The sequence below is a fragment of the Onychostruthus taczanowskii genome, unplaced genomic scaffold (genome assembly GCF_017590055.1).
Source record: "Onychostruthus taczanowskii isolate IOZ18803 unplaced genomic scaffold, ASM1759005v1 scaffold17, whole genome shotgun sequence".
NCBI lineage: Eukaryota > Metazoa > Chordata > Aves > Passeriformes > Passeridae > Onychostruthus > Onychostruthus taczanowskii.
In genome coordinates, this window is record NW_024498906.1 from 12076286 (window position 1) to 12102208 (window position 25923).

Below are 25923 nucleotides of genomic sequence, written 5' to 3' on the forward strand. Positions count from 1 at the left end.
GCCATCTCACACATTTAATGCCAATCCTGACCCTAGGAATAAAAAACCCCTCAACATTACTTTATTACAAGGTGTTTTCAAGTTTTATACCCTTAACAAAGTGTGATCATAAGCTATTAGTTATATTAAAACAGCTCATTATATTTATTGGACAAATTAATAGCTTATTGTATTTTACTGGTACAAAGTAATTAATGTTAATAATTAATTGGAAAGACTTTAAGGTATGGGTGTTGTTCACTAAGGTACTGGAAATATCACTTATATATTTGTTTTGTCAGTTCCTATGTTAACGGCCTTGGTTTTTTCTTTGCTACGGATAAACTCTTATAAATTTTTTTTCCTGCTAACTTAGTTGTTTGCTCTGCAGGCCAGCTGCTAAGCCTGTCTGCATCTGGGCAGTGCCCAGCACCCTCTGGGGGAAGAACCTTCTCCTAAAATCCAATCTAAACCTGCCTTGGCCCTGCTCCAGCTGCTCCCTGGCTGCTGTCAGGTCACAGATCAGAGCTGGCCCTCAGGAGGAGGTGCAGCCCCTGAGGAGTTTCCCCTCAGCTTTCTCTGCTCCAGCTGGATAATCCAAGCGTCCTCTCCTTGTGTGGCCCCTCCAGACCCTTCACCATCCTCATGTCCCTCCTTTGGGGACTCTCTGAGAGCTTTTAGATCTTCCTTCTATGGTGGCACCCAAAACACCCCCAGCACTCGGGGTGAGGTCGATCAACAGCAGCTCCAGAAGTCCCTGCAGGGCTGTGAGGAGTTTGATCCTTTCCTCTCCTCGCACAGAGCTTAAATCCAAACTCCCAGGCCAGCCCAAGCTGCCAGACCTCAGCAGCAAAGAGTTTTGTCTCTGACATGGTGAGGGGACAAGGCTGGCAGGGGTTTGTGACACTGATGCCTTGTGCCGGCTGAGCTAGAGCAGAGGCTGGGCAGAGCTAAAGAATAAAGCAAGAATTTAATAAAAGGCCTCCATGGATGCACCTTGGGCAGCACAAGAGCCCAGCCAGGGCTGCCCCCAAGATGAACCCAAAGGGTCCCAAAATGCACGAGCGCTCACGGGGTCTCTCCCTGGGATCAGCTCTGCTCCATGTGCACATGGCTGTTCAGTGTCCAATTCCAGCTCAGCCCCTGCACTCCCATCCTGCTTGTTTTTCTCTCTCCAGCCCACGGGGTTTGTGCTCTTGGGCTGAGATTTGGATCATTTGTCCTTGGTGCCCAGCTGGAGCAGGAATTGTTTTGTCTCCCTGCTCTGTGCACAGAGCTCACCATCCCATAATAAGAAGCCCAGCCCTACACACTAAAGCAGCACAGAATTTGAAAAATAGAGAAGCTCAAACCTGAGGCATTGATGTGATCCCAAGTTCCCTCTCCAAGGGTGATGAGCGCTTTGGAGGAGGCTGATATTTGGGGCTGGATTTTAGAGACTGGGTGCTGAGGGTTGCTCCAGGATTATTGATCACATCCAGCCCCCACCAGCAGGGTCTTTGAAGGGAACACCATGGAATGCCAACACAGGCTGGGATGAACATGAACAACCAGGACCTTAAGGCCTCAGATGTTACTACCAAAACATCTGGGTTGCTGCTCTGTCTCCATATTTATGCAGAAATCTTTGTTTCCCAGTTCTTAATGCAGAGTTTAAGGATTTCAGCAGGGCAGCAACACTTCCCAACCCATCCATCTCTTGTCCTGGCAGCTGCTGCAAGCAAGACAACAAAAAAATAAAAAAAATATTTGCATTGCAGGTTAACCAGGAGAAGGAATTAATCAATGCTGCCCCTCCATTTGTGTTTGCAGGCAGACACTGCGTGTCTCTTATTGCTTTCAGATGCTTTTCCTGGGATTTGAAAACTTTAAAACACATCTTTAGCTTCCCAAATCTTGCTGACTCACACGGCAAGGCATGGCGTGCTAACAGCAGTTTATTAACATTCCCCAGAGCAGGGAAGGAAATGTGGAAGTTCCTGCAGTTCTCCCAGTTTTCTGCTAACAACTGGATCATTCTGAAATGATGAGTTACAACCTGATGGAAGCTGCAGAAGAATGTGGAATACATTATGTCAGCCTTTCTCCACTCCTCTTGATGCTTTAAGGGCTCCGTTACCCTCAGCCAAGCAGCAAATCCTCGTGCAGAATTTTCCTCCACGTTCCCTACTTCATATTTAAAGAAGGGAGTAGAAAAATTTTGCATCTGTCAAGATGTTTTTTGCATGAACTTATGAAGAATTTTTCTAGTAGTACATGGGCAAAATACCAACATGGAAAGTCATTTTAATTTTCATTAATTTAAAAATATTTGACAGGAGAACCATTACTGAGAGGTGATGGCTTAATATGATCCTATTGCTACTGTTTGTTAGGGTTACTTTAAATCTGAGAAACATAGAAATAGTAATTTTATAAATTCTAATTTACAAAGTATAATTAAAAATTTTGATGTACAAAAGTGGAAAAAGAGGGCAAATTGCTAACTACTCATTAAAACATCTCTTTTAATTGGTAATTAACAGTAAAATCTACCAAAGCAGAGTGTAAAAATTTATTTTCCTTTCCTGCTGAGTTCCTTCCCCAAGAAAACTTTGGGAGCTTCACTTGGAAGAGCAAAGGAGAATTTAGGCAAATGTCAGTGAATGGCTGAGTTTGGATATGATAGGAATAATAATGGAGAATTTCCCCTCTGCAGCACTGCCAGGATTCTGAACACAGGCAGGAAACAGAACAAACTGCCCAAATGGGGAGGAAATTTGGGCAGTTTGTACAAGTTTGGAACTCCAGGATGGGCTGACAACACAACTGGTTTTGCTTTTTCTACCCCAACAAATCATTACCAGTGAAAATCGAAATGTTTGCGAGTCCCTTTTGCCAATCCTGGATTTCCACCTTCTAGGATTATCCTGAAATGGATTTTTTTTAAAAAAATTTTTTTTTTAGGCATATCTTCTTTATGAGCCTTGTACTTCTTTTTTTGGTTTGGAATTTGGTGTCACCCTTGTTCAGATTAAGGGATGGAAGTTGTGTTGTCCTGTATCCTGTTCAGCCTAGAGAGGGGGAGCTTCCAGGAGACCTCAGAGCCCTTTCCAGTGCCTGAGGGGCTCCAAGAGAGCTGGAGAGGGACTTCTCATGAGGGCAAGGGGGAATGGTTTTAAACTGACAGAGGACGGGGTTAGAGCAAGTTCAGGTGGGATGTTGGGAGAAAACCCTTCCCTGTCCTGGCAGAGGGTGCCCAGAGCAGCTGTGGCTGCCCCTGGATCCCTGGCAGTGCCCAAGGCCAGGTTGGACACTGGGGCTTGGAGCAGCCTGGCACAGTGGAAGTTGTCCTTGCCATGGCAGGGGTGGCACTGGATAATTTTTAATGTTTGGCTTTCCAAGCCAAACCATTCTGGGATTCTTTCTGTCTCTCACAAATCCATGACCTTGTGCTCACCAGAGAATCTGAGATCCTCCCAAGCTCTCTCAGCAGGCCCTGGACTGTTTGGGCCCCAGATGCTCTGCAGATCCCACCAGAATAGCAGCAGAGCACGTGTGGCTTCACAGAACAGAGCAGATCCAAAAAAATAACCAACTGAAAGGGACAAAACCATGCAGAGTGTCTGGGGGATGGGCAGTGAAGGGGATTTCTGTTATCTGTGTTTCCAGGGTGGAACAGTCCAGCAGGGACATGGGGACAGCTTATCACACCTGTGGGATGCAGGAGCTCCAGGCAGGAACCAGGTGGACAGGAAGGGAGGTGGAATCAGGTGGCCATTTTTAGGTGCTCTAAAAATTCCTGTCTTTTACATTTTCCATCTCCTCCACCAGAGCTGGAATTTGGGTTTGCACCCCAGCTGCTCTGTGGAGCAGACACAAATCACTGGCTGGGCAAGAGCTCCCAATTCTAATGCTTCTTTCCAGATTTTTTTTTTGTGCAGTGACAGATGAGGTGCCCCCATTCCTAAAGCAACACATGGGCAGTTTTAGGAATATTCCTTTACAAAGTGGTTCTGCAACAGAGCAGCATCATGTTTTGCTAACGTCAAAATCTGGAAAAGGGAGATAAAAGAGCAGCTTTTACCTCAGAAAAAAACAAAGGCATGAGAGGTGAAGCTGTGGGGAAAAAAGTTCATGGAGATTTTCTTTTCTTCACTCCACTGAGCAACCACAGGATTCTGTGACTGTTTTCTGTCAAAAAAGATCAAGGATGGATTGGAAAGCAAAGATGGATTTCCGAGTTGCTCCTCTAGGGATGGACAAACCTGGCTTCCATAAACAAAACCATAATTTCACAGAAATGCTTGGACAATCCTGCTTGGCAGTCATGCAATGGGAGTGAACAAATGCACAAATTCTTTATCCAAAATATTGAGACTCCTTTTCTTTACCATGGCATTTATTCTGTTTATGAGAGTATGAAGAAAATACAAACCTGTGAAATAGAAAAAAGCTGGTTTATTCTTGCCTTAAAGTCAAATTGTATTGCAGGATGTGCTAATAAAAGAAAAGGGATTCATGGAGAGGAGACCCTTTGTAGAAATGGTGCTCTGGGAAAGAAACAAAACTTCTCTATGTCCACACCACGGATTTTCTGTGTTCTTATTCCCAGGTCACTGTGTTTCAGCTCTGAGTGGGTGTTTGGACAAATCTGGGCTGGGATTTGAATTAAACCATTTAATTTCTACCTCATTTATAGCTTTTACTGAATCTACTCAGCTCCATTTGTTCAGGCAGGGAGATATGTAGGCTGAGCAGGCAATAGGGAAAAATGATTAAAATGGAAATTATAGTTGGAACAGAAAAACTTTGATGAGTCTGATAAGGGAAACATGGATTTGGGAAAAAAATAAACAGTGGTGTCTTTGAAATTGGCATCCTGGACATGGAGATGGGCCCTGACTTCATGGAATCACAAAATCATGGAATGGTTTGGGTTGGAAGGGACCTTAAAGCTCATCCAGTGCCACCCCATTGGGTGCTCCAAGCCCCAATGTCCAGCCTGGCCTTGGACACTTCCAAGGATGGGAAAACCACAAGAATTTGGAATAATAAATAGATTAAATATATAGAATAGAATAGAATAGAATAGAATAGAATAGAATAGAATAGAATAGAATGGCTGAGCTGGAAGTGACCCACAAGAATCTCCCAGCTGTGATATTTTGAGTTTTGCTTTATTCTGATGGATGTGGCAGCATCCAGCAGGATCCCAGGACTCTATTTTCCTTTCAATCAGCTTTGCAATTGCAAATTTAATTCAGTTCTTTTTCGCTTTGCTGCCCATTTCTGCTACTTTTGAGGGTACTGAGGGGTCACACTGGCAAAGTTAATAAAAAAACAAATTAATTATGGACATTAATTCACAGTGTTACATCTCCAGGTCGTTATGGGAGGGGTTTGGTGCCACCTCCTTGCTCCATCAGGGCCATCCCAGAGCACAGGGCAGAGGATTGTGCCCAGCTGAGTTCCTGCTGTGCTGGTGTTTGGTCATTGCTGTTGAATCTATGAATTCCATGGATGTTCCCAGCTTCTGGAGCCATTCCTGACTCAGGGGATGAGGCTTCAGCCACAGCAAATCTCTGCTGTGTGGCTTCCCCCCACCCAACGTGTAAATTTGTATTTAAAACTCCACAGTGGGTGTGCCAGCTCCTTCAACTGCCAGCTTTCCCCCATAAGGATCTAATTTTAATTAGCGAGATAAATGGGAAATTCAAATGCTCAGGAAACATTTATTTCCCCTCCTTGCTAAATCCTTTTTCTGTGGTTGTATCTTCAGACCTTTAACCCCCAAAATTAAAATAGAATTAAAATAGAATAGAGAACCTGTCGGTTGTGATGCTCAGACCACTAGAGGGGTGAATTGGGTGATGGAGGCACAAAAATCAGGAGTAAAACTCAGCAGTTAAATCAAATTAAAGAAAGATCCCAAGTGATGACAGAGGGTTTTGGTTAAAACCCTGTGGGGAGTTAGGACAAAACTGAGGACCCTCCTGCTTCCCTGATTGTCCTAAAATAGTTCTGCCAAACTGCAACCTTCAGTAAAAAATCCGAATTATTCAGGGTGTCTGGACCATTATTGAGAGTAATTACCATTACAGATAAAAATATTCTATATTATTCATATAATAAATAAATAGACTAAATGTAGAATAAATTGAATAAATATATTCTATATCATTGGTGTTCTATCAGAATATTCCTGCCTCATAACCTTAGCAGAAAGTCTGTGTGTACCTGAGCAATGACCACCATGAACTTTAAACCTTTCTGGAGGTTATCATTGAAGGTATTTGTTTAAAAACAACCTCCCAGGGTGGTTTTGGAAGTCAGGCACTGCAGATGGAGCCCAGAAGGTCTGGGCATGAGCAGCCACGTGCACTCCAATTATTACAAACCCACTGAATTTCCTTGTTCCAATTCTGTTGCTATTTTGGAGATTCCCTGAATTTCCCCACACTCCAAAGAACACTTTTCCTCCCCTTTGCCCATAAGGAACTGGTGTTTGTTTGGAAACAAAAGAATTCCTTGTGAAGTGTTGGAAACCTGGTTGCTGAGAATTTGAGACTTTCTGTGCTAGCAGGCACTGACCCCCAAAATCCACTACATTCAACCTAAAGCTGTAGAGAAAGCTTTCAAATTAAATAATAAAACCAAAATTATAAGTGCATAGTTTAAATAGAAGTGTGTAATATCACATGGTAAAAAACATAGAGTTTAAAGTTTTAAAATATAATAATATATATTAAAAAATAAAGATATTAAAAAAAATAAAAGCCCTTCTTCTTCACCTCCTTCTTAATGAGTTTAAATAATATTATGTAAATAATATTATGCAAATAAAAAGATATATGCAAATAATATTACATTAACAAAAATGTCCACATTACAAACCACAAATAATTAATTATTAAATTAAAAAGAAAAATAATTTAAATATAATTTCTTAATGAAACAATTTATCCTTAAAAGACCTTACAAAAAAATACAGCTCAGTTTTTTAGTTTATGAATAAAGTACTATAAAACTCACAATTTATAAAACTACAATATAAATAAAAATGAATAAACATCTAAATCTAAACAAAAAAATGCAGTCTCACACATTTAACCCCAACACTAAAAAAAAATAAAAATAAAACTCAACATCAGTGGTGGTAAAACCAGAAATTTGGAGATCTAATCATGCTAAGTTGGCCAAATTTCACAGGGAGTCCTGAGAGGAAGGTGAAATAAATCCTGAGGGCAGGGATGGAGTGGGAAAGGAGAATGGCTGATGCCTTGTGCAGGCTGCCCTAGAGCATTCTGCTTCTGCCTAAAGCTGAAACCAACCAGGGAAGGGCAATGTTCTGGCAGGTTTGGGATCTTCAGGAATAAATCAGCAGCAAAATGTGCTTTGTGCTTTCAGAATATGAAATCGAGAGATCCTTTTTCCTGAGGATGAAGTGTGTCCTAGCCAAGAGGAATGCAGGCCTGACCTGCAGTGGCTACAAGGTAATGTTTATAAATAATGTTTATAAATTACTCCTCCACCCCTGAAATGTTTGACAATTTACAAGTTTATTTATCTAGGTGTTTGTTTTGGGTTTTATTTTTACCTATTTTTACTTTATGCTGAGAGCAATGTTTATGATGAGAAGAATCAGAAAAGATCCCCAAAATGCCCTCAGTAATTAAAATTTAAACTTGGTGGCACACTCACTCCCCTTGGTCCCTGGGAATTCTCTGGAGGCCAGCCCTGGAGCTGCCAGGAGAGCACAGTTTGGTTTTATTCCCCCAGGGAGCAGGAGGCAGGTGAGGCAGGAACCCAGACACAGGAATTTGGACATTTTCCACATCCCACCCAGCTGCACAAAGCACCTCCTTGGCCTCAACACTAAAAAAACTCAACCACTGCCATCACCTCAGGGTGGAATTGTACTAAACCACCAAGTCTGTTTATAAATCTTACAGTTTGTATGATGTTTTTTATTTCTGACATGAAATCAGAAGCCACAGCAAACATTGAAGTCATAGAATAACAGCTGTCATTTGAGTAGTTTTTATTTTCATATATGCAGGCAGATTTTATTTTCAGATTTGCAGTACTTTTTCTTTTCATCATTACAGACAGTTTTTATTTTAACTACGGCAGATTTGCAGTAGTTTTGATATTCAGACTTGTAGGTAGTTTTTATTTTCAGCCTTACGGACAGTTTTTATTTGCAAATGTGAAGGCAGCTTTTATTTTCAGATTTGAAGTAGTTTTTGTTTTCAGATTTTCAGTAGTTTTTATTTTCAGATTTACAGTACTTTTTATTTTCATCTTTACAGACAGTTTTAATTTTCAGATTTCCAGTAGTTTTGATTTTCAGTCTTGCAGATAGTCTTGATTTTCAGCTGTACAGACAGTTTTTATTTCCAGATATGCAGACAGATTTTATTTTCAGATGTGCAGTAGTTTTTATTGTCAGCTTTACAAGCAGTTTTTATTTTCAGCTGTGCATTTGCTGCTCTTTGAGCTGCAGGTTCACTCTGCTCCATCAGGGAGGGTCGTTGCCATTCATTCTGCTGGGAATTAATTTTGGGTCGTTCAAAACCCAAAAAGCAAAGCCTGGAAGAGGAGCAGAGCTCTCTGCAGGAATGTGCTCAAGGTGCAGATGTGGATCTGTCTGTTTGCACTCTTCCCTACCTGGCTGCACTGATAATTCCTCATTACACTGAGCCCTGTTTGCTCAGCTGCTCCCCACAAAAATGGTTCTGTCCCAAAGCTGAATCTGAAATCAGGTAAAAGAGTAGAGCTTCAATCGTGGGATCTCCACGTGGCTTTGGGGGGTTTTGGGTTTTTAAATTCCCAGTTATCACTGTTAATCAGAGGCATCACTTTCTTTGGCTCACTATTAAAAGTTTGCACAGTGAAAATCAAAGGATTGTCTCGTCTGGAGGGATGTTGGCCTAAATTTATTCCATTTGACTGTGCTTAAAGTCAGGACTTAATTTTTAAGAAATCACCTCATTAGCCACAGAAAAAACTCACAGACCAAGTGATGGGGGAGTTGAGATCTGCTGGGAGATCTTCTGATTGTGCTTTTGCTGAACGTTTAAATCACTGGAGAAGAGGAAGGTTAAGCAGGAGGAGCCAGTTTCCAGGTGGTGTTTGGTAGTTGTTTAGAGCACGAAATACACTGAAAATTAATTCCTTTCCACAGGACACGGTCAAAAGCCAAACAAACAGAGAAATCCAGCAAAGGGATGTGATATTTCTGCTGCTTGGACCAGAAAGTTGGCAGGGGCACTGATGATTTCTGAACACCAGCACCACACTAAATAAATCTTCTGGCCTGGAATAGTCCCCAGGTTACATTTCCCCCTCCCCTTTAGCTGACACTGAATTTTTACAGTCTAACACTGTCATTATCACCTCTGTGAACAGCAATTGTACACAGGGATCCCGAAATCTGAGCTCAGGACCTTGGGCTTGGTCACATGTCAAAAAAAACCCCACCCCTCTGAACTTGAGCAGAGAACTTAAAACTCATTTCTTGTGCATTTGCATAAACATCAGTTAACTTTTATTGCTGTTGTGATGCATCAATACCCACTGGGTCTTTAAAGTGCAGTTTTTGATGTGCCTTTATTTACATCGGAATAATAACTCGTTAAAATGTAAATGTTTTTATTCATCTTTGAGTGTGTGTAGAGAGATGACATTTAAAATAAGCAACTTCCAGGGCTTTTTTTAAAATCAATGAACAGGAATTCTGGATGTATCTACAAAAAAATCTGTATCAAGGAGCTTAAAGTATTAATTAGAAAGCAATTAGGCAGTCCCCAGAGAGGAGGTGCTTCAATACTGGATTAATCATGCTGCCAGTAAACATAAAACTGCATTTATTAAGTATTAATCTCTATTTACAAATTGACTGAAATCAACAGACAACCCAGAATTTAATTTTATGGGGGAGCCTGTCTGTTGGAACCCTGAATACTGAGAGGTTTGGGCTTTCTGTGCTGCCTGGCACTGACCCCCAGAACACTGCACTGAGGCCCTGGAGAAGCTTCCAAAATGGAATGACAGAACTGGGATTGTGGGTGTGCAGTTTGGATAGAAGTGTGTGATATCACAGGGTGGGAAACTCAGAGTTTAAGGGTTTAGAATACAGTAATAGAAATAAAGCAGGATGGAGGGTTTAGGGTGGAGGCTGCTCCTTCTTCTTCACCTTCTTCTCCACGGCTTTGGGTGGTTTTGTGTCATTGGATAAAACGTCCCCATTGCGGACACTGGTGGTTGGGTATTGGGTTAAAAGTAAAAATAATTTTGGTGTCATCTCTTAATTGGATAGTTTCTCCTTAAAAGACCTTGTAGAGATAGATACAGGGCCATTTTGTAGCTTTTTTACTGAAATGCTGTAGAACTCATGGCTTGTAAGACTGCAACAGAGATAAGAAATAATAAACATCCGGGTCTGGACACGAAATACCATCGCAAGCGCTTTCAATCCCGACCCTGACCCAGGAAGAAAAGAAGATAAAAAAGCAATATGTGTCTTTATAAGCTCATTGAGACTGGGTGGGCAGCAGATCTGGGCCTTTTCCATCAGATCCTGAGGGTGTTTCCCCCTTTTTCCAGGTGATCCACTGCAGTGGCTACTTGAAGATCCGCCAGTACATGCTGGATATGTCCCTGTACGACTCCTGTTACCAAATCGTGGGGCTGGTGGCCGTGGGGCAATCTTTGCCTCCCAGTGCAATCACTGAGATCAAGCTCCACAGCAACATGTTTATGTTCAGAGCCAGCTTGGATTTAAAACTGATTTTCCTCGATTCCAGGTAAGCAGCTCTTTCATCTCCAGCACTGAGCGTTCATGTGTTTACGTGCTGCGGCTTCCAAACGGGTCAAAACATCCATGAAAAAAAATCCAGCAGTCCAAACTAGATCTGGAACTCAGAGCCTTCAAAGCCTTTCAGGCAGCTGGATAGACCAAACTTTGTCTGGAATGCCAAGAAATAAGAGCCTGTCCAATTTAACCTGGAGTTACCTGCACTTTTACGGTCAGCTAGAAGTTTCTTGCTGGGAGGATTGGTCACAGGAACAGTGATACTTTTTTTTACCTGAAAGGACACAAATTTTATCATACAAAGCTAGCAAAAGGAATGAGGATGTACCAAAAAAACCCCAAAAAACCAACCCCAAAAGTGGAATATGAGATCAAACAACTGGCTGGCATCATCCAGAAAGCTTTTGAGAGAGCAGTAAGAAAAGAGAGTTCTGTCTTTCGGTGTAATGCTTTAACCATGAAACCAACAGTAATAATGGAGTTGTTAGAATGGGAATTGATTCCATTGCTACCACACACAAAACCAGGACCTTCTTAAACAAGATATTGGGGGAAACAGCTGAGGAAGGAGAGCCCTGCCTCCAGTTCAGCTGATGGAGCTCAGATGAGCACAGAACCAGAACTGAAATTCATTTCTCTGGTTTTGGAGTAGGTACCTTGTGGGACACAATACTTTGTCCAGTGCAGTCCAGGACACCTTGAAAGGAAAATCTCAAATACACAAAATACTGACAAGATGATCATTCTTCAAAAATCCTTTCCTGTGGGTCCCACATTCCCCATTTCCCTGGTGGACTGGATTTACAGGGAATACATTCTTGCAGTGAATGTATGAGAAAACCTCTGTACCCAAGAGAGTGGAGGTCAACCATGCAAGAAGAGGCTTTTCTGCCTGCTCAGCCCAGGAGACAGTGGCTCCATCAGCTGCTGGGACACAAAGAACTCCTTGTTTCTGGAACCCTTCCTCATTTTTTGGCACGCGTCGCTTCGTGCCGTGGCTACAAAGGAGCACGAGGGGTTCAGCAACACGTCCTTGCATGTGGGGGAAAGGAAATGATGTGCCTGGGAGGAACTGCCTGGAGACAGAAGTGTCTTCAAAGGCCACAGAACAAGCAGAGGTGTTGACAGGAGCAGGGATAGACCCAGAGCTGTTGCAGAGCTGTGTTTACCAAGGAGCAGATGGGTGTCATCCACACACGGGACAAGCAGGGGAATTGAGCTTCACCAAAGCCTTTTGCTCTCCCAGCTGAGCAAACCAAAGTGTATTTGCTGAAAACAGGGGCATATTAGGAGTTAGAAAAAACTGGTTTCAGGTTTGGTTCTAGTTTCCATACAAGGGGATGGATCTTGAGACTTAACAGGCACAGCAGACAGCATGAAATCCATGGGAAGGAGCAGCTCAAAATCCTTTTTTGAACACCTGACACAATATAAACCACACTGGAGTTCATCCACTGAAGTCACTAGAAGGAGAAGACAGTCACTTCCCTCCAAAGTGAGCTGCTCACTCTGATTTTTATGGTGCATTCACTGCCAAGGAGTTTAAAAAGACTTTGAAGAACTCAGGAGACCAGAACTGATCAGTGGGGTGAGCTCTGTGTGTCCTGTCACCTGCACAGCACAACCTGGAGAGCCCAGGCTGCTTGAGGGATTGATTTGATGTTAAGGAAGTAAACCAGCTGAGTTTATTTCCAGATTCAACCTTTTCCAAAATTTGGGTGTCCTGGGATACTGTCAGTGATGGTTTTGTATCACCAGCTTCAAAGTGAGACTGCACCTTTGGGAAAATGAACCCCTGGCTCATGTTCGGATGAGCTGTGTCTCTACTCACCAAAGGGGCAGGATGGAGCTGCCACCCTGCTTTTAAGTGCACTGAAGTCAGAAGGAGAATTGAAACCTGAGCAGGGTCTTCCACCATTATTTCGTGCTCCTGATTGGCTTCAGTGAGTATTTGGGATGAGCACACACTGCAGAGGAGGAACACAAGCATCTATTCAAAGGCATTTTGATGTTGTTGTCCTTCAGAAGAACCCAAGCCCTCAACCCTCTCAAGCAGAACATCCTCACTCTCTGTGGGGTCCACTGGGCTGGTTAGAGTCAGGGTATGACTACAGAAGATGCACAATAGTCATAAAATTTTAAAAAAACTAATAAAATGTGCATTATCCTCAGTCTTACAATGACAGGAATTGCTTGGGATGCCCTGCTCATTTCTGTGGATGCTCCTGTGTTGTCTCTGTGCTGTGCATCCTCACCAGTGTAAAGTTCAGACCAGGAACATCCTTTGGAAGTCCATGTCCTGACCATCCCTGCTCAGTTCATGGCATGAAGAGGCTTGGGGAATTTAAAGTGAATTCCTTCAATCTAAACTGGAGGACAACGTCCAAGAGCACCCTAGGACACTCCAGCTTTAATAAATATTTCAGTCCACAGGTCTAGTCTAGAGCTAGTGCCAGGTAAAACTCCTGCAATTAAAATGTGCAGATGCCTCTGCTTTTGTTGCAGGAGAAGATCTTCAGCAGAGACAATTTCACTGTCACCTGCTAAGGGACTGTGTCACTTGTTAATGTGGACATCCCTTACTGTTCTGCCTTTTTTAGGCAAAGAAAGCCTGGGACATCACAACCCCCCCCCCCAACCCTGGGCATAAAAGCCACAGTTTGGCTGAGGGGCACGTTGTACTTTAAGGCCTATTTTTTTCCTCAACTAAATTTAAAAAAAGTCCATTTGAAACATGAAGTTTGACTCCTCATGTCTGACCCAGTGTAAGTCTGACCTCTGAATTTGGTCCTTTAACATCTGCAGAGATGCTGCTGTTTTGAATTCGTTCCATTCTTCTACTTCTGGGATTTTTTCTTTGGAAGTCTTGCCTCAGCTTTCCTTTCCTCACCCTGTGGTCTTCACACCTCCTTGTCTTTCCACATTCTCAGCTGGAATAAGCTCCTGCTTTTTTCTCCTGTTAGGCACCAGCCTGGATTTATTCACAAGCCCTGATCACATGTGGCCTAACACACCTTCTACACTCGTAGCTTTGCAAAAGCAAATGAAAATGTGTCAGCAGCCCACAAGAGAGGTTTTATTGTTTCATGAGCAGCTCCTCGAGCGGAACGTTGTCCAAAGGATCCTGCATGGCAGTGGCAAAAGCCCATGGTGGAAATCAGTAAAAGAGCTCTTTTTCCTGCCCGGGTGTACCAGGGAAAAGCTGCACCTTGCTTTGGCTGGGCTGAAAGGGTTTCTTTTCTTGTAAAGGTGAGGTTTCTGTTTCAAAAACTAACATTTCATCCCACAGCTTTCAGGCACTGATTTGTTGGCACAATCAAATGTTGGGTCAATGAAATGGAATATTCCTCGAGATTTTGTTTATTGCAGATTTTTCCTTTTCCAGGGTCACGGAATTAACTGGATATGAACCCCAGGATCTGATAGAGAAAACCCTCTACCACCACGTCCATGGCTGTGACGTTTTCCACCTGCGATACGCTCACCACCTGTGTAAGTACCTGGGCTGGAGGCACAGGAGGGACCTGGAGCTGCTGCAGAGAGCCCAGAGGAGGCTCCAGGATGAGCGAGGGATGGAACAGCTCTGCTGGCAGGAAAGGCTGGCACAGCTGGGATTGTTCAGCTGCACAGGAGAAGCTTTGGGCTGAGCTCAGGGTGGCCTTGCAGGGCCTGAAGGAGCCCCAGGAAACCTGGAGAGAGACAATTTCCAGGGGATGCAGGGACAGCACACAGGGAATGGCTCCCAGTGACAGAGGGCAGGGCTGGATGGGATCTTGGGAATGAGGAATTGTTCCCTGGCAGGGGGGGCAGGGGCTGGGATGGAATTCCCAGAGCAGCTGTGGCTGCCCCTGGATCCCTGGCAGTGCCCAAGGCCAGGGTGGACACTGGGGCTGGAGCAGCCTGGCACAGTGGAAGGTGTCCCTGCCATGGCAGGGGTGGCACTGGATGGGATTTAAGGTCCCTTCCAACCTAAACCATTCTGGAATTCTATGGAATATGTTGAGTACAGTGAGAAGTTTTGCAGACAACAAGCAGCATACTGGAAAGCAGAAAAAAATCCTTTCCAAATCTTGACTGGAGACAGATTTTCAAAAATTCTTGGCTATCACTTAAGGAAACCATTAATTGTGTAAATACAGCTCGATATGCTGGGCTTCCGAAAAGAAAAAACCAACACCCAAACCAACTTATTTGGCCAGTTTTTAGGGGATCCAGGCTATTTTGAATATTTGGAATTGATTCTGGTTGGTGATCTCTTGAAGGAAAAGTCTGGCCAGTTTTTGTACTTAGGGGATCCAGGCTATTTTGAATATTTGGAACTGATTCTCGATGGTGATCTCTTGAAGGAAAAGTAAACCAAAAGAGCAAGTAAATGAGAGGGGAAAATCTGAACTTCACTAGCCTCTGCTGTTAAAACAAAAACTATGCAGCAGCTCTGCATTCCTCTGAAATATGTTAGTAATAATCATCCTGTGTTTGAAGGGAATGCAATCCCAAAAACTCCTTGGAGGGACATTCATTAGTAGCATGTGGATGAGGTTCGGAGAATGGATTGTCAGGAAAAAAATGACATTTAATAATTTCCCGTCTTCCAACAGAGTCACTAATCATATCTTCAAACATCTGGATCTGGGAAGGAGTTCATTCAGTAGCACATTAATTTGAAAAGCAAATTGAGGGAATGGCTGAACTCTGGATTTGGCTCCGTTTGCTGCAACCCATACGAGGCAAAGATGACATCCAAAAACCAATGTCAGGGAATTTTTTTTCCAGATTGCTCCTGTAGGCTGGAAGCAGCCAGAGTCAAATCCCTCTTTTAGGCTTCCTTCTTCTCTTAATGTGTGCTACTGATGAGGATCTGGAATACCAAGGAGGTTGTAGCTGTGTTTGGCAAGTCCAAGCTGAAATTGCAAGTGCTGAATTCTGCCGGTGGCAGGGTGTGCTACACCTGGGAAAGCAAAAGCTGATCTTTACAGCGAGTTCAGATTTACCAAAACATTATTGAACACTCTGGGCTGAGAACTGGTAAAAAGAATGACCAGGGCACATGGAAAATCCTGTCAGGGGCACCCTCTCTGTGGTGGTGACATCTGCATGTGGATGTGACTGTTGACCTGTTCAGAATAAACTCAGTATTTCCACCAGACTCTTTGAAATACCTTCATCAGCCAGCACGGAGATGATGCCACCACAGCCACAATCACCTCTGGAAAACAGTTTTCCACTTTAGAGTAGCAGGATGGATAATTCTGTGGCTGCCAGTTTGATCCATGTACAACTGGAGTTTTAAATGAAGAGACAAATCATGTTCACTGAATTACCCACCACATCCTTCCACAAGGAAAAAAAAAAATCCCTCAGCCGAATAGGATACTAAGAGCAGTTCTGTAGATTAAAGATAAATTACTGTAAACTTTAAAAACAGAAGAAAAATGCGAGCCATGCATAGGAATTTATGAACGCAGATAAATCCCAAGAAGCACAAAATAATGAGTAATGCTTGGGCAGCAGTGGGAACAGTGCAGGGTCATGGTTGGAATACCAAGTAATGGGAATTATTAAACCAGATGTAAAGTGCACAAAGTCCCTCTGGGGAGCAGTGTGAGAGCTCCCCCAGCATCCATCAGCAAATGTCTCAGGAACATGAGCAGTGGAAGGTTGGCAGGTTTGTTGTACCATTCTATAAAGCAATCTGATGATGAAGTGTCACCTGATGCAGAAATCCAAAGAGAAACATCTTACACCTAATAAGGGTATTAAGGGGAAAAAAAAAAATATAAGCAACCCTAAACTAGGATAACCATTTGCTTTTTTTAAGAGGAAAAAAAAAATCCCAAACTGAAGCCCTGAAGCAGCTGAACTCAGAGTGAGGCAGCACAGGGAATAAAACAAAGGAAACAGTGAGGGGAACAAGTTAGGAGGGATAGAACAAGAACATCAAGCTAGGAGGGAAATGTAGATGTGAATATTTGCCTAAGGTGTGCTGGCAGCAAAGAGAGTTTCCTGCTTGAAACATTTCATTGGCTTCCAGCTCCAGGAAAACACTTGTGGTGTTTGAAGCTGTGTTATTTATTTCCAGAGCCCCTTTCATACACACAGTGTTTGCCCTGAAATGTGGCCACACAAATAAGGAGGCCCTGCTGGAGGATCCTGCACTCTAAAACACAGGACAGAGTTCCAGTACAGACAAAATATCTTTGTGCCCTCAGAGAAATCCCTTCATTTGTAGCATTTTAAGGGAGATTTTGGGCATCCCTGCTCTTCCCACAGGAACTTGAACAGGATTGAGGTCTCTGTGCCCAGCCCAGCTGGTATCCCCACCAATCCTGCTCCCTGGAAGTCACCCTAAGTATTTGTAGGGTTATTCCACAGAAAAGCTCAGCTCCACCATCTCTGGTGTTGGGTCTGCCTCTGCTTTGCCAGCACTCAAACCTCCTGGCAGAGCAGCACCAGATTTTGAGAGGTCTAACAAAAAAAAGGGTCTGCTGAGCACTGTGCCTTGCCCAGGGGCCGTGCCCATGACATGCCAGGGCAGCTAAACCAGGATCTGCTGCCAGTGTGGAACCAAGAAATCCATTTCTTGCAGTGGTATCCTTCAGTGCAGGCTGGGAACTCCCAGCCACACGCCTGGGAGCCTGGTGGAACCTTTTAAAATAGTCCTGTCTGAGAGCCCAGAGCCTTTCCCAGCTTCCCTGCAAGACCAGGAGCGAGCCAGAGCCCTGGAACACCCAGTCACAGAGGGCACATCCAGAGGAGAAAGCCACGGGATCCTCCTCCTTGGGCTGCAGCAGAGGCCACCAAGAAGTCTGAGCCTGCACAGATTGTCTGGGTGGTGGATTTGCCTCACTCCCATTCCTGAGGTTTCCTTTTCAGCATCAAACAGGGCAGCTGAGCACAGAGCCAGATGGAAGCTGAGCTCACTCACTGTCTCAGTTACTGTCCCTCAGCCAAGGTCAGACTTTCCCCAGATTGCTAAAAAATCAGGAGACACAGAATCCTCCCCCATCCCCAGAGAAATACTGGTTAATCCGTATAATTAGGAAGGAAAGCTGAACACTGTAGCCCTCAGTGGTTTTCACATCTTTTCAAACACTGTCTTTAATGCAGAGCTAAAAGAGGGATTTAAAAAAAAAAAATCAGTGAGAGAGGAGAAAAGCCAAAACTAGTCCCAAAGCACACGGAAGAACTTTGTTATAGTTAGTGATCCATGACAGCATTAATTTCTCTTCAGGAAGACTGAGTGTAGCAAAGCATTTGGAACTCAAGGAAAACGTGCTCATTAAACCAGCACAAAGACCTAGTTCTGAAAAGCCCAGACCACATTCCAAAAATTACCTGTTACATGGCCTGTGCTGAAATGTAAAGATTATTTCCTGGAACAGGACCATTTGGATTTTAGAATGAATCACCAAATCATAAAAGTACAGAATAGTTTGGGTTGGAAGGGAGCTTAAAGATCATCTCATTCCAACCCCCTGCCATGGCAGGGACATCATCCATTGTCCCAGTGTGCTCCAAGCTCTGTCCAACCTGGTCTTGGGCACTTACAGGGATGGGGCAGCACAGCTATAGAGCACCATCCACAATTATAGAACTATAAGAAATAGTAAAACTGTGGCATAGAGATAATCATTAATATTTTTAGAACAGAATCTTTGAGTAGCCACTCTATGACTTTCAACTTGCAGTGATAAATTGCACTTAAAAATACAAATGTCTTTATATTTTCTCTGTGTGTTTACATACTTACACACACACTCCTCATGATTTTTTTAATCATACACACCCTCCTCCTATAAAGAAATCCATGTAAAAATGTAGCAGTGGAAGGAACACCAGCAAGAATGAGGCAGAAATACCTAAGAGAGATTTGAGATGCCAGATAGTGGTGGCTTGATGACCACCATGGAGGGTGTGTTTTTGAATGTCCTGCAGGATCATGGAATGATGGAATATCCTGAGTGGGAATAAACCCACAGGGATCATCCAGTGGAACCCCTGGCCCTGCCCAGACCTCCACCAATCCCACCCTGGGCATCCCTGGCCAAAGGCTCCTGGAGCTCTGGCAGCCTCGGGGCTGTGCCCATTCCCCGGGGAGCCTGGGCAGTGCCAGCACCCTCTGGGGGAAGAACCTTTCCCTAAAATCCAACCGAAATCCCTTCTGGCCAGCTCCAGCCCTTCCCTGCATGCTGTCCCTGTCCCAGGGAGCAGAGAACAGAGATGCAGACAGTTTTAGGTGTTTTCATTTTATTGCCTTCTGAACACATGGGCACCTCATCCTAAAATGGAAGAACTGACACTTCCAGAAAGACCTGTCAATTTTGTAAGAGCCTGATTTTCTTTGGGAGGTAAACTGGATTTGAAGGAAAGTTTAAATATGTTGAGACGTGCAATGGATAGGAAAAGAAGCAGCCCAGAGGGATGGCCCATGTGCTCTAGACTGTGGGAGACCTCACTGAGTCTTCCAGTACCCCAAGGAAATGGATGAAAATGAAGGAGAGGGATTTTTTATATGGGAAAAATTCACAGAATTCACAGAATCACAGAATCACTGGGTTGGAAGAGACCTTCAAGACCATGGAGTCCAACCCAGCCCCAAGAGCTCAACCAAACCCTGGCCCCCAGTGCCACATCCAGGCTTTGTTAAACACACCCAGGGATGGTGACTGCACCACCTCCCCGGGCAGCCATTCCAGAACTTTATCACTCTTTCCATGAAAAGCTTTTTCCTGATATCCAACCTGTATTTCCCTTGATGCAGGTTGAAACTCTGTCCTCTGGTTACGTCAGTGACAGAAAAAAAGTGACAGGACAAGGGGAATGGTTTTAAAATTATGAAGAGCAGGTTTAGATTCCATTTCTTAACCATATTTATAGAAAGGAATTTCTGCCATTGCCCACTTTTTTTCAACATAATTTGTGCAGCGAGCTCAGTCCATGATTACCTAATTTACAATAAATAACTGTATAGGAGAGTAAGAAGATGGAGTTTCCAGAGGAATGATCCAAGGCCACACAAGAGAAGAACCAGCTTCAAAGGCTGGGCATTATCTTCTAGTGAATCCTGAGATAAAGGCCTGGCACTGAACCAGAAATATTTGTGGTTGGATTAAATATTTGGAGATGCTGCACAACTCCTGTTACAGCACAGCCTCCTGCCAAAATATCCTTGTTCACAGAGGATCCAGAATAGCTCAGGGAGGATTACATGCCCAGTGAATTTATCAGATATCTGATTCCCCTCTCAGTCCTTGTCTTTGTTTGGGTGCTTCACAACCAAAGATTTATTTTTTTTTTCAATTTTACCCTTTTAAATCAACCTTCATGATTACAGAGGAAAACAACCATCACAGAATAAAATACATTGCAAAATACATGATAATCTGTTAAGCTATGAAAGAAGTGCTTCCAAATAATCTGGAAAAAAATCTCAAAATCACAGAATCCTCAGGGTTGGAAGAGACCTTCAGGATCAAGCAGTCCTCACTCCAAACCCTGTCCCCTAGGACCACATCCAGACTCCTGAACACTTCCAGAGACTCCAACACCTCCCTGGGCAGCTCATCCCAAGGCCTGACCACTCTTCCAGGGAAATTTTCAGTCTCCAACCTGAACTTCCCCTGGTACCATCTGAGGCCATTTCCTCTCCTTCTTTCAAAAGAATTGGGTCCAGTTCAAAATACTTTTGCTGCCCTGAACTTTTCTTTTGCAATTAGATATTTTAAAGCAGTGTTTGTGAAGAATGCGACCATAGGTGACCCAGAGAAGAAGGAAGACAAAACTTAGGAGACTTCACATTTTATAAAAATAATAATATGGTGTTATGAATCTATAGAAAAGGGCAGCTTAGATAATTTTGCAGGGGATTATTTAAATTTTGTTGGGAGGAAGAGGATGGAGGGTGTTAGGACATAGGTTAGATTCAGAAATCTGAAAGGTTTTTTCCAACATCACTAATTCTGTGATTCCGTGAGGGAGAAAAGCGCTTGGCTTGCAAATAAACCTCTCCAGGAAGAGGTCATGACTCCAAAAAACATGAATTTTTAAAACATTTTCTTTTCCTTGTGTTCACAGTGCTGGTGAAAGGCCAAGTGACCACCAAGTATTACCGGCTGCTGTCCAAGCAGGGAGGCTGGGTGTGGGTGCAGAGCTACGCCACCATCGTGCACAACAGCCGTTCGTCACGGCCTCACTGCATAGTGAGTGTCAATTATGTCCTTACGTAAGTCCAAATACTTTGTACCATTACCTGTTATCACTAATTGAGTCATTAAGGATTAAATCTGCCAAGTTTTCTTGGCTTGTGTCTTCCAGTGTCGTTCTGTGCTCGCGTGTTGCAGCTTTCTCTGTTTGTACGATCTCATCTCTTCAGTTGAGAGAAAACCTTGCTGTATTAATTATTATCATTATTATATAGATCTTCATCTTGTCCAGGGAAGGGCAATGGAGATGGTGAAGGAGCTGGGAAGCAGCTCATGAAGGAGCTGGGGGGTTCAGTCTGGAGCAAAGGAGGCTCAGGGGGGATCTCATTGCTCTGCACAACCACCTGACAGGAGGGGCAGTGAGGGGGGGTCAGGCTCTGCTGCCGTGTCCCAAGGGAAAGGAGGAGAGGAAATGGCCTTAATTTTGTCAGGACAGGTTCAGATTGGAGATTAGAAGGGTTTTGTCTTTTGAAAGAGTGATGAGGCCTTGGGATGAGCTGCCATGGGGAGGAGGTGGAGTCACTCTCTCTGGAATTATTCAAGAGGAGTCTGGATGGGGCCCTTGGGGTGATGCTGGTGCTGTTGGGTGATGGTGGGACTGGATGAGCTTGAAGATCTCTTCCAAAGTTGAATATTCTGTGATTTTTTGATCAAAACCAATCTTGCAGCTTGTGTGGTTTAGTTACAAGCACACGCTGCTGACAGAGGAGGAACATTGCTCCTTTTCCTTTCCCCAGGGCAGAGACCAATTCCTGGCTGAGCAGGAGACAGATTAATTGATCTCTGTCTTTCCATGGTTACAAACCACAGGGAGCCAGGGATGGCTGAGGGAAGATGATACAGCTCAGGCTCAGAGAGAGGGGACACTTCATCCAAAGGTGTTTATGTGATTCCCAGTGGAATTTTTTTATAGACTTCCATGGGAATGAGGTCACCCCATAAGATTCTCTGCCTCCTGACATCCCCAGACTCTGTGAAAATCTTGGAAGAGTGAAAATTCAAGCCTTGTGAACCCTAACATGTATTTTTACAGGAGTTAGTTTGGATTTTCTCATGGTTTTAATTTACTGGGCTGTTCTTTTGCAGAGATATTGAGTACAAGGAACTTCAGTTGTCACTGGACCAGGTTACCATTTCCAAGTCACAGTTTTCATGCAGAAACTCAGTACCTACCTCGCAGGAAACAAGGAAAATAGTAAAACCCAAAAGTAATAAAATGAAGGCAAAACTCAGAACAACACCTTACCCGCCACAGGTAAATCTTCCAGCAATATTTAATTACCAGTTGTTCTCACTGAGTGCTTGGGACAGTGTAGAGAATTTACTATAAAACAGACTATAGGATTGTCCACCCCAGGAAATCCCTCATAAAGCAGGATAAAATAAGATCCTTCTTCCTTAGGGTGGAAAGTACAGGTAGCACAAACCAGCTCTGGCAAGTGATGTAAAACCTTTGGGATATGGAGTGTGTGAAGCACTTCAAACGTGACGTTCTTTCTTGGCAAAAAGAAGAAAATCCTGTACTTGGAATTGTGCTGTGAAAATCTGTGCTGGTGTAGAATGTGGGTCATTTATTGTTGGTGTGTGGAGCTCTTCATGTCAGGAGGAATTTCCCCATGGAAAGGGTGCCCAGGGAGGTTTGGAGTCCCCATCCTGGGAGGTGTCACTTGGACATGGCACTCAGTGCTCTGGGCTGGGGACAAGGTGGTCACTGGGCACAGCTTGGACTGAGTGGACTGGGAGGGCTTTTCCAACCTTAGTCCTGTGATTCTGGAAAACTGAACTGCCAAAATTATCAACTCAAAGCTGGATTTTTGTTCCCACGTGAAGACAGGGCACGAAGAGAGGAACTTCAAACGCGCTGCTCAGTCCATCCCTTGAGCCAGCGAGTCCCAGCTCTGGGTGCCTGTGTGAGATGTCCTGTACTTTCCTACAAAAGTTCCTCCTTTAACTCTCTTCCCCTGCTCTTTTCCCTCTCTTTCCCCCAGCAATACAGCTCGTTCCAAGCAGACAAACTGGAATGCAGCCAGGTGGGGAGCTGGCGCTCCAGCCCCGCTGCCAGCGCCGCCGCCCTTCAGGAACAGAACTTCCATTCAGAGAGCAGCGAGCTCCTGTACGCCCCTCCCTACAGCCTGCCCTTCTCCTACCACTATGGACACTTCCCTGTGGATTCCCACGTCTTCAGTGGCAAGAAGCAAATGCTGCCTGCAAAATTCGGGCAGGCCCAAGGGGCGCCCTGCGAGGTGGCACGGTTCTTCCTGGGCGCGCTGCAGACCAACGGCGAGTGCCAGTGGCACTATGCCAACTCCCTGGTTCCCAGCAGCCAGTCACCCTCCAAAAGCCTCCCTGAGCAGCCAGTGAACATCATCAGGCACAACCTTGCACAGAGTTATGAAGGTGGGTGTCGCTCTGAGCCAGGAGAAAAGGCTCGGCCGCGCGGTGGATGGGGAGGATTTGTGTTCGCGGTTTGAAAAACGGGTTTGATGCCTTGGATGCCTTCTGGGTCCCGCAGTTTGGGAAGGACATTGAGATGCTTGAACACATCCAGAGGGGGCAACGAGGCTGGAGAGGGGCTGGGAACACAAACCAGGCTGTGAGGAACCCCTGAGGGAGCTGGGGGTGCTCAGCCTGGAGGAAAGGAGACTCAGGGGTGCCCTCCTCACTCTGCACAGCTCCTGAAAGGTGCCTGTGCTCAGCTGGGCTGGGCTCTTTCTCCAGCAGCACTGACACAACCAGAGCACACAGCCTGCAGCTGCACCAAGGGAAACACAGGCTGGATATCAGGAAAGAGTTTTTTCCAGAAATGGTGATAAAGTTCTGGAATGGCTGCCCGGGGAAGTGGTGCAGTCACCATCCCTGGGGGTGTTTAACAAAGCCTGGATGTGGCACTGGGGGCCAGGGTTTGGTTGAGCTCTTGGGGCTGGGTTGGACTCGATGGTCTTGGATGTCTCTTCCAACCCAGTGATTCTGGGAATTCTGTGAGTGGCTCCGTAGAACAGAGGCTAGACAAGATTAAGAGAATAAGAGCAGGTATTTATTAAAGGCCTCCACAGACACTCCTTGGGCACTCACAAGCCTCCCAGAGCCCTCACCCAACCTGGACAATGGTCACCATATGAAAATAAACACCATCTATTCCCATGAAAATTGAAGCTTGTCCTTTGTCAGCACAAAGCCACTCTGAATGTCTTTACCTTACAGAGTGATAATTCTGCTTTACTTGATAATAATTCCGAATTTGAAAATGTCTCCCATCACCTGCATTATTTCACTGTGCAGATGGTCAGGGATAGAAATTCTTTGAGGAAAGGCATTGACTTTTCTAAGGTGGAAACCTACAAGAAATAACCTTGAAAAATTATAACACAACCAAATGTAAAGATGCTCAAAATACCCTCTAATCACGGAATCAGGGAATAATTAGGGTTGGAAGGGAATTCTGGGGATCATCTTGTCCAACTTGTTTTTTTCCACTGTATTCAACCAGAACAGGGTTTCTTGCAGTGGTTTTGGCAGAGATTTATCTCTCATTTTAAACACTCCTGATCTCATGGCTGCCCCAACTCCAAAATGAAACTGAATCAAGTTGTGATGGGCAAGGAACAATGTGAATCAGCTAAAGCAACAAAAATATTTGGACAAACCAGACTCTGGCAATTCAGGCTATTTTGGGATGGTGTCAAGTATCTTTAACTCAATTAATGGCATTAATTACTCCCCTGGCCCAGCTTTCCCTTCAAGTCAAACACAGCCCTGAATTTAACTGTTTTTATGAATGAACCTTGGAAGTTCTGCTGAGATTTCAGGTTGCTGCTGACTTTAGCAAGAGCAGCCTTGGTTGGACTGGATTTCCCTGCTGTTCCCTGCTTTACTTTCACTAACTGTGAGAATTATACAAAAACCTGTCACAAAAATACGCAAAAAACGAAACTAAACAAAACAAAACAAAAAACCAACCCAAAACCCCACCACATCTGAGTTTATTCAGACTTAGTAAATACAGGGGTTCTTTTGAGATTTAAGGTGTATCTGAAAGTGTCAGAGAGCATCAACAAGTGCAGAATTCAAATCAGCTGCTGCAGAACTCCCAGGAAATCCTTAATTAAACTCTTTTAAGCAGAATTCCAGTTTATCACTTTCCAATCCAGAGCCAGTCCTTGGATTCCATCCACATCTCTCTGCATTCATAATTTTCATTAATTAAAAATCACTGATGAGGACTGAGGTACTGCTGTGCAGTCAGATGGAAACCCTCATTTCTTGGAATGGAGGAGGCAGTAGTGGAAATTTAAAATAGAAAAATAAGTTAAAAATAAATTATTTAAAATAAATTTTTAAAAAATTAAAATAAATGTAAAATAAAAAAAAAATAGGTAGTCTCCAGGGTGCCATTTTAGGGAGGCTCTTGGGTATCAGAATGAAGTATTTATTCACTTATGGGTGGAGATATCCAAGATCCAAAGGGAATATTAAAATATAAATATATTAAAATATAAATATGTTCAAAGCTGAGCTTGCTGCATCAGAGAGAAGATGGAATCAGACATCAATGTGCTTCCCACAGAGGAACAAATATTTTCTGCCTGGGGTTTTGTCCTTCACAGGATGGTTTGACCTCACCCATGATGGACCTCACCTCACTGCCAGCAGCATTTTATTTCACTTTTCTGTGGTTAGGCTGAAAATGAGCAAGAGGGAAGCTCTTCTCACAGCCTAGAGCAGGTTAAATCCTTTTCCTTAGTTTGTGCTCCTCTAATTTGCTGTTTCCTTTGTTTGCTCCTGTGGACTGCGGGGGAAAAGGAGGAGTTTTAGACCAAAAATAGGAAATGTTTTTGTCCTTTCTGAAGATGCTGTGGGGAAAAAAGAAAAAAAGAAAAAAAAAGGAAAAAAAAAAAAACCCAAAACACACAAAACCAAAACAAAACAAAACAGAAAACCACAAAA

At 43.8% G+C, this 25923-nt stretch overlaps 1 protein-coding gene across 1 annotated transcript in view; it reads left to right on the forward strand.

The window, feature by feature from the left end:
- SIM2 (SIM bHLH transcription factor 2) overlaps positions 1-25923 on the forward strand; it is a 57557-nt gene that overhangs the window by 23404 nt on the left and 8230 nt on the right. The window contains exons 5-10 of the mRNA XM_041399710.1: positions 7369-7454; positions 10570-10769; positions 14163-14269; positions 20852-20999; positions 22066-22234; positions 22968-23376. Coding sequence (XP_041255644.1) covers positions 7369-7454; positions 10570-10769; positions 14163-14269; positions 20852-20999; positions 22066-22234; positions 22968-23376 — 1119 coding nt within the window. The remainder of the gene's footprint in view (positions 1-7368; positions 7455-10569; positions 10770-14162; positions 14270-20851; positions 21000-22065; positions 22235-22967; positions 23377-25923) is intronic.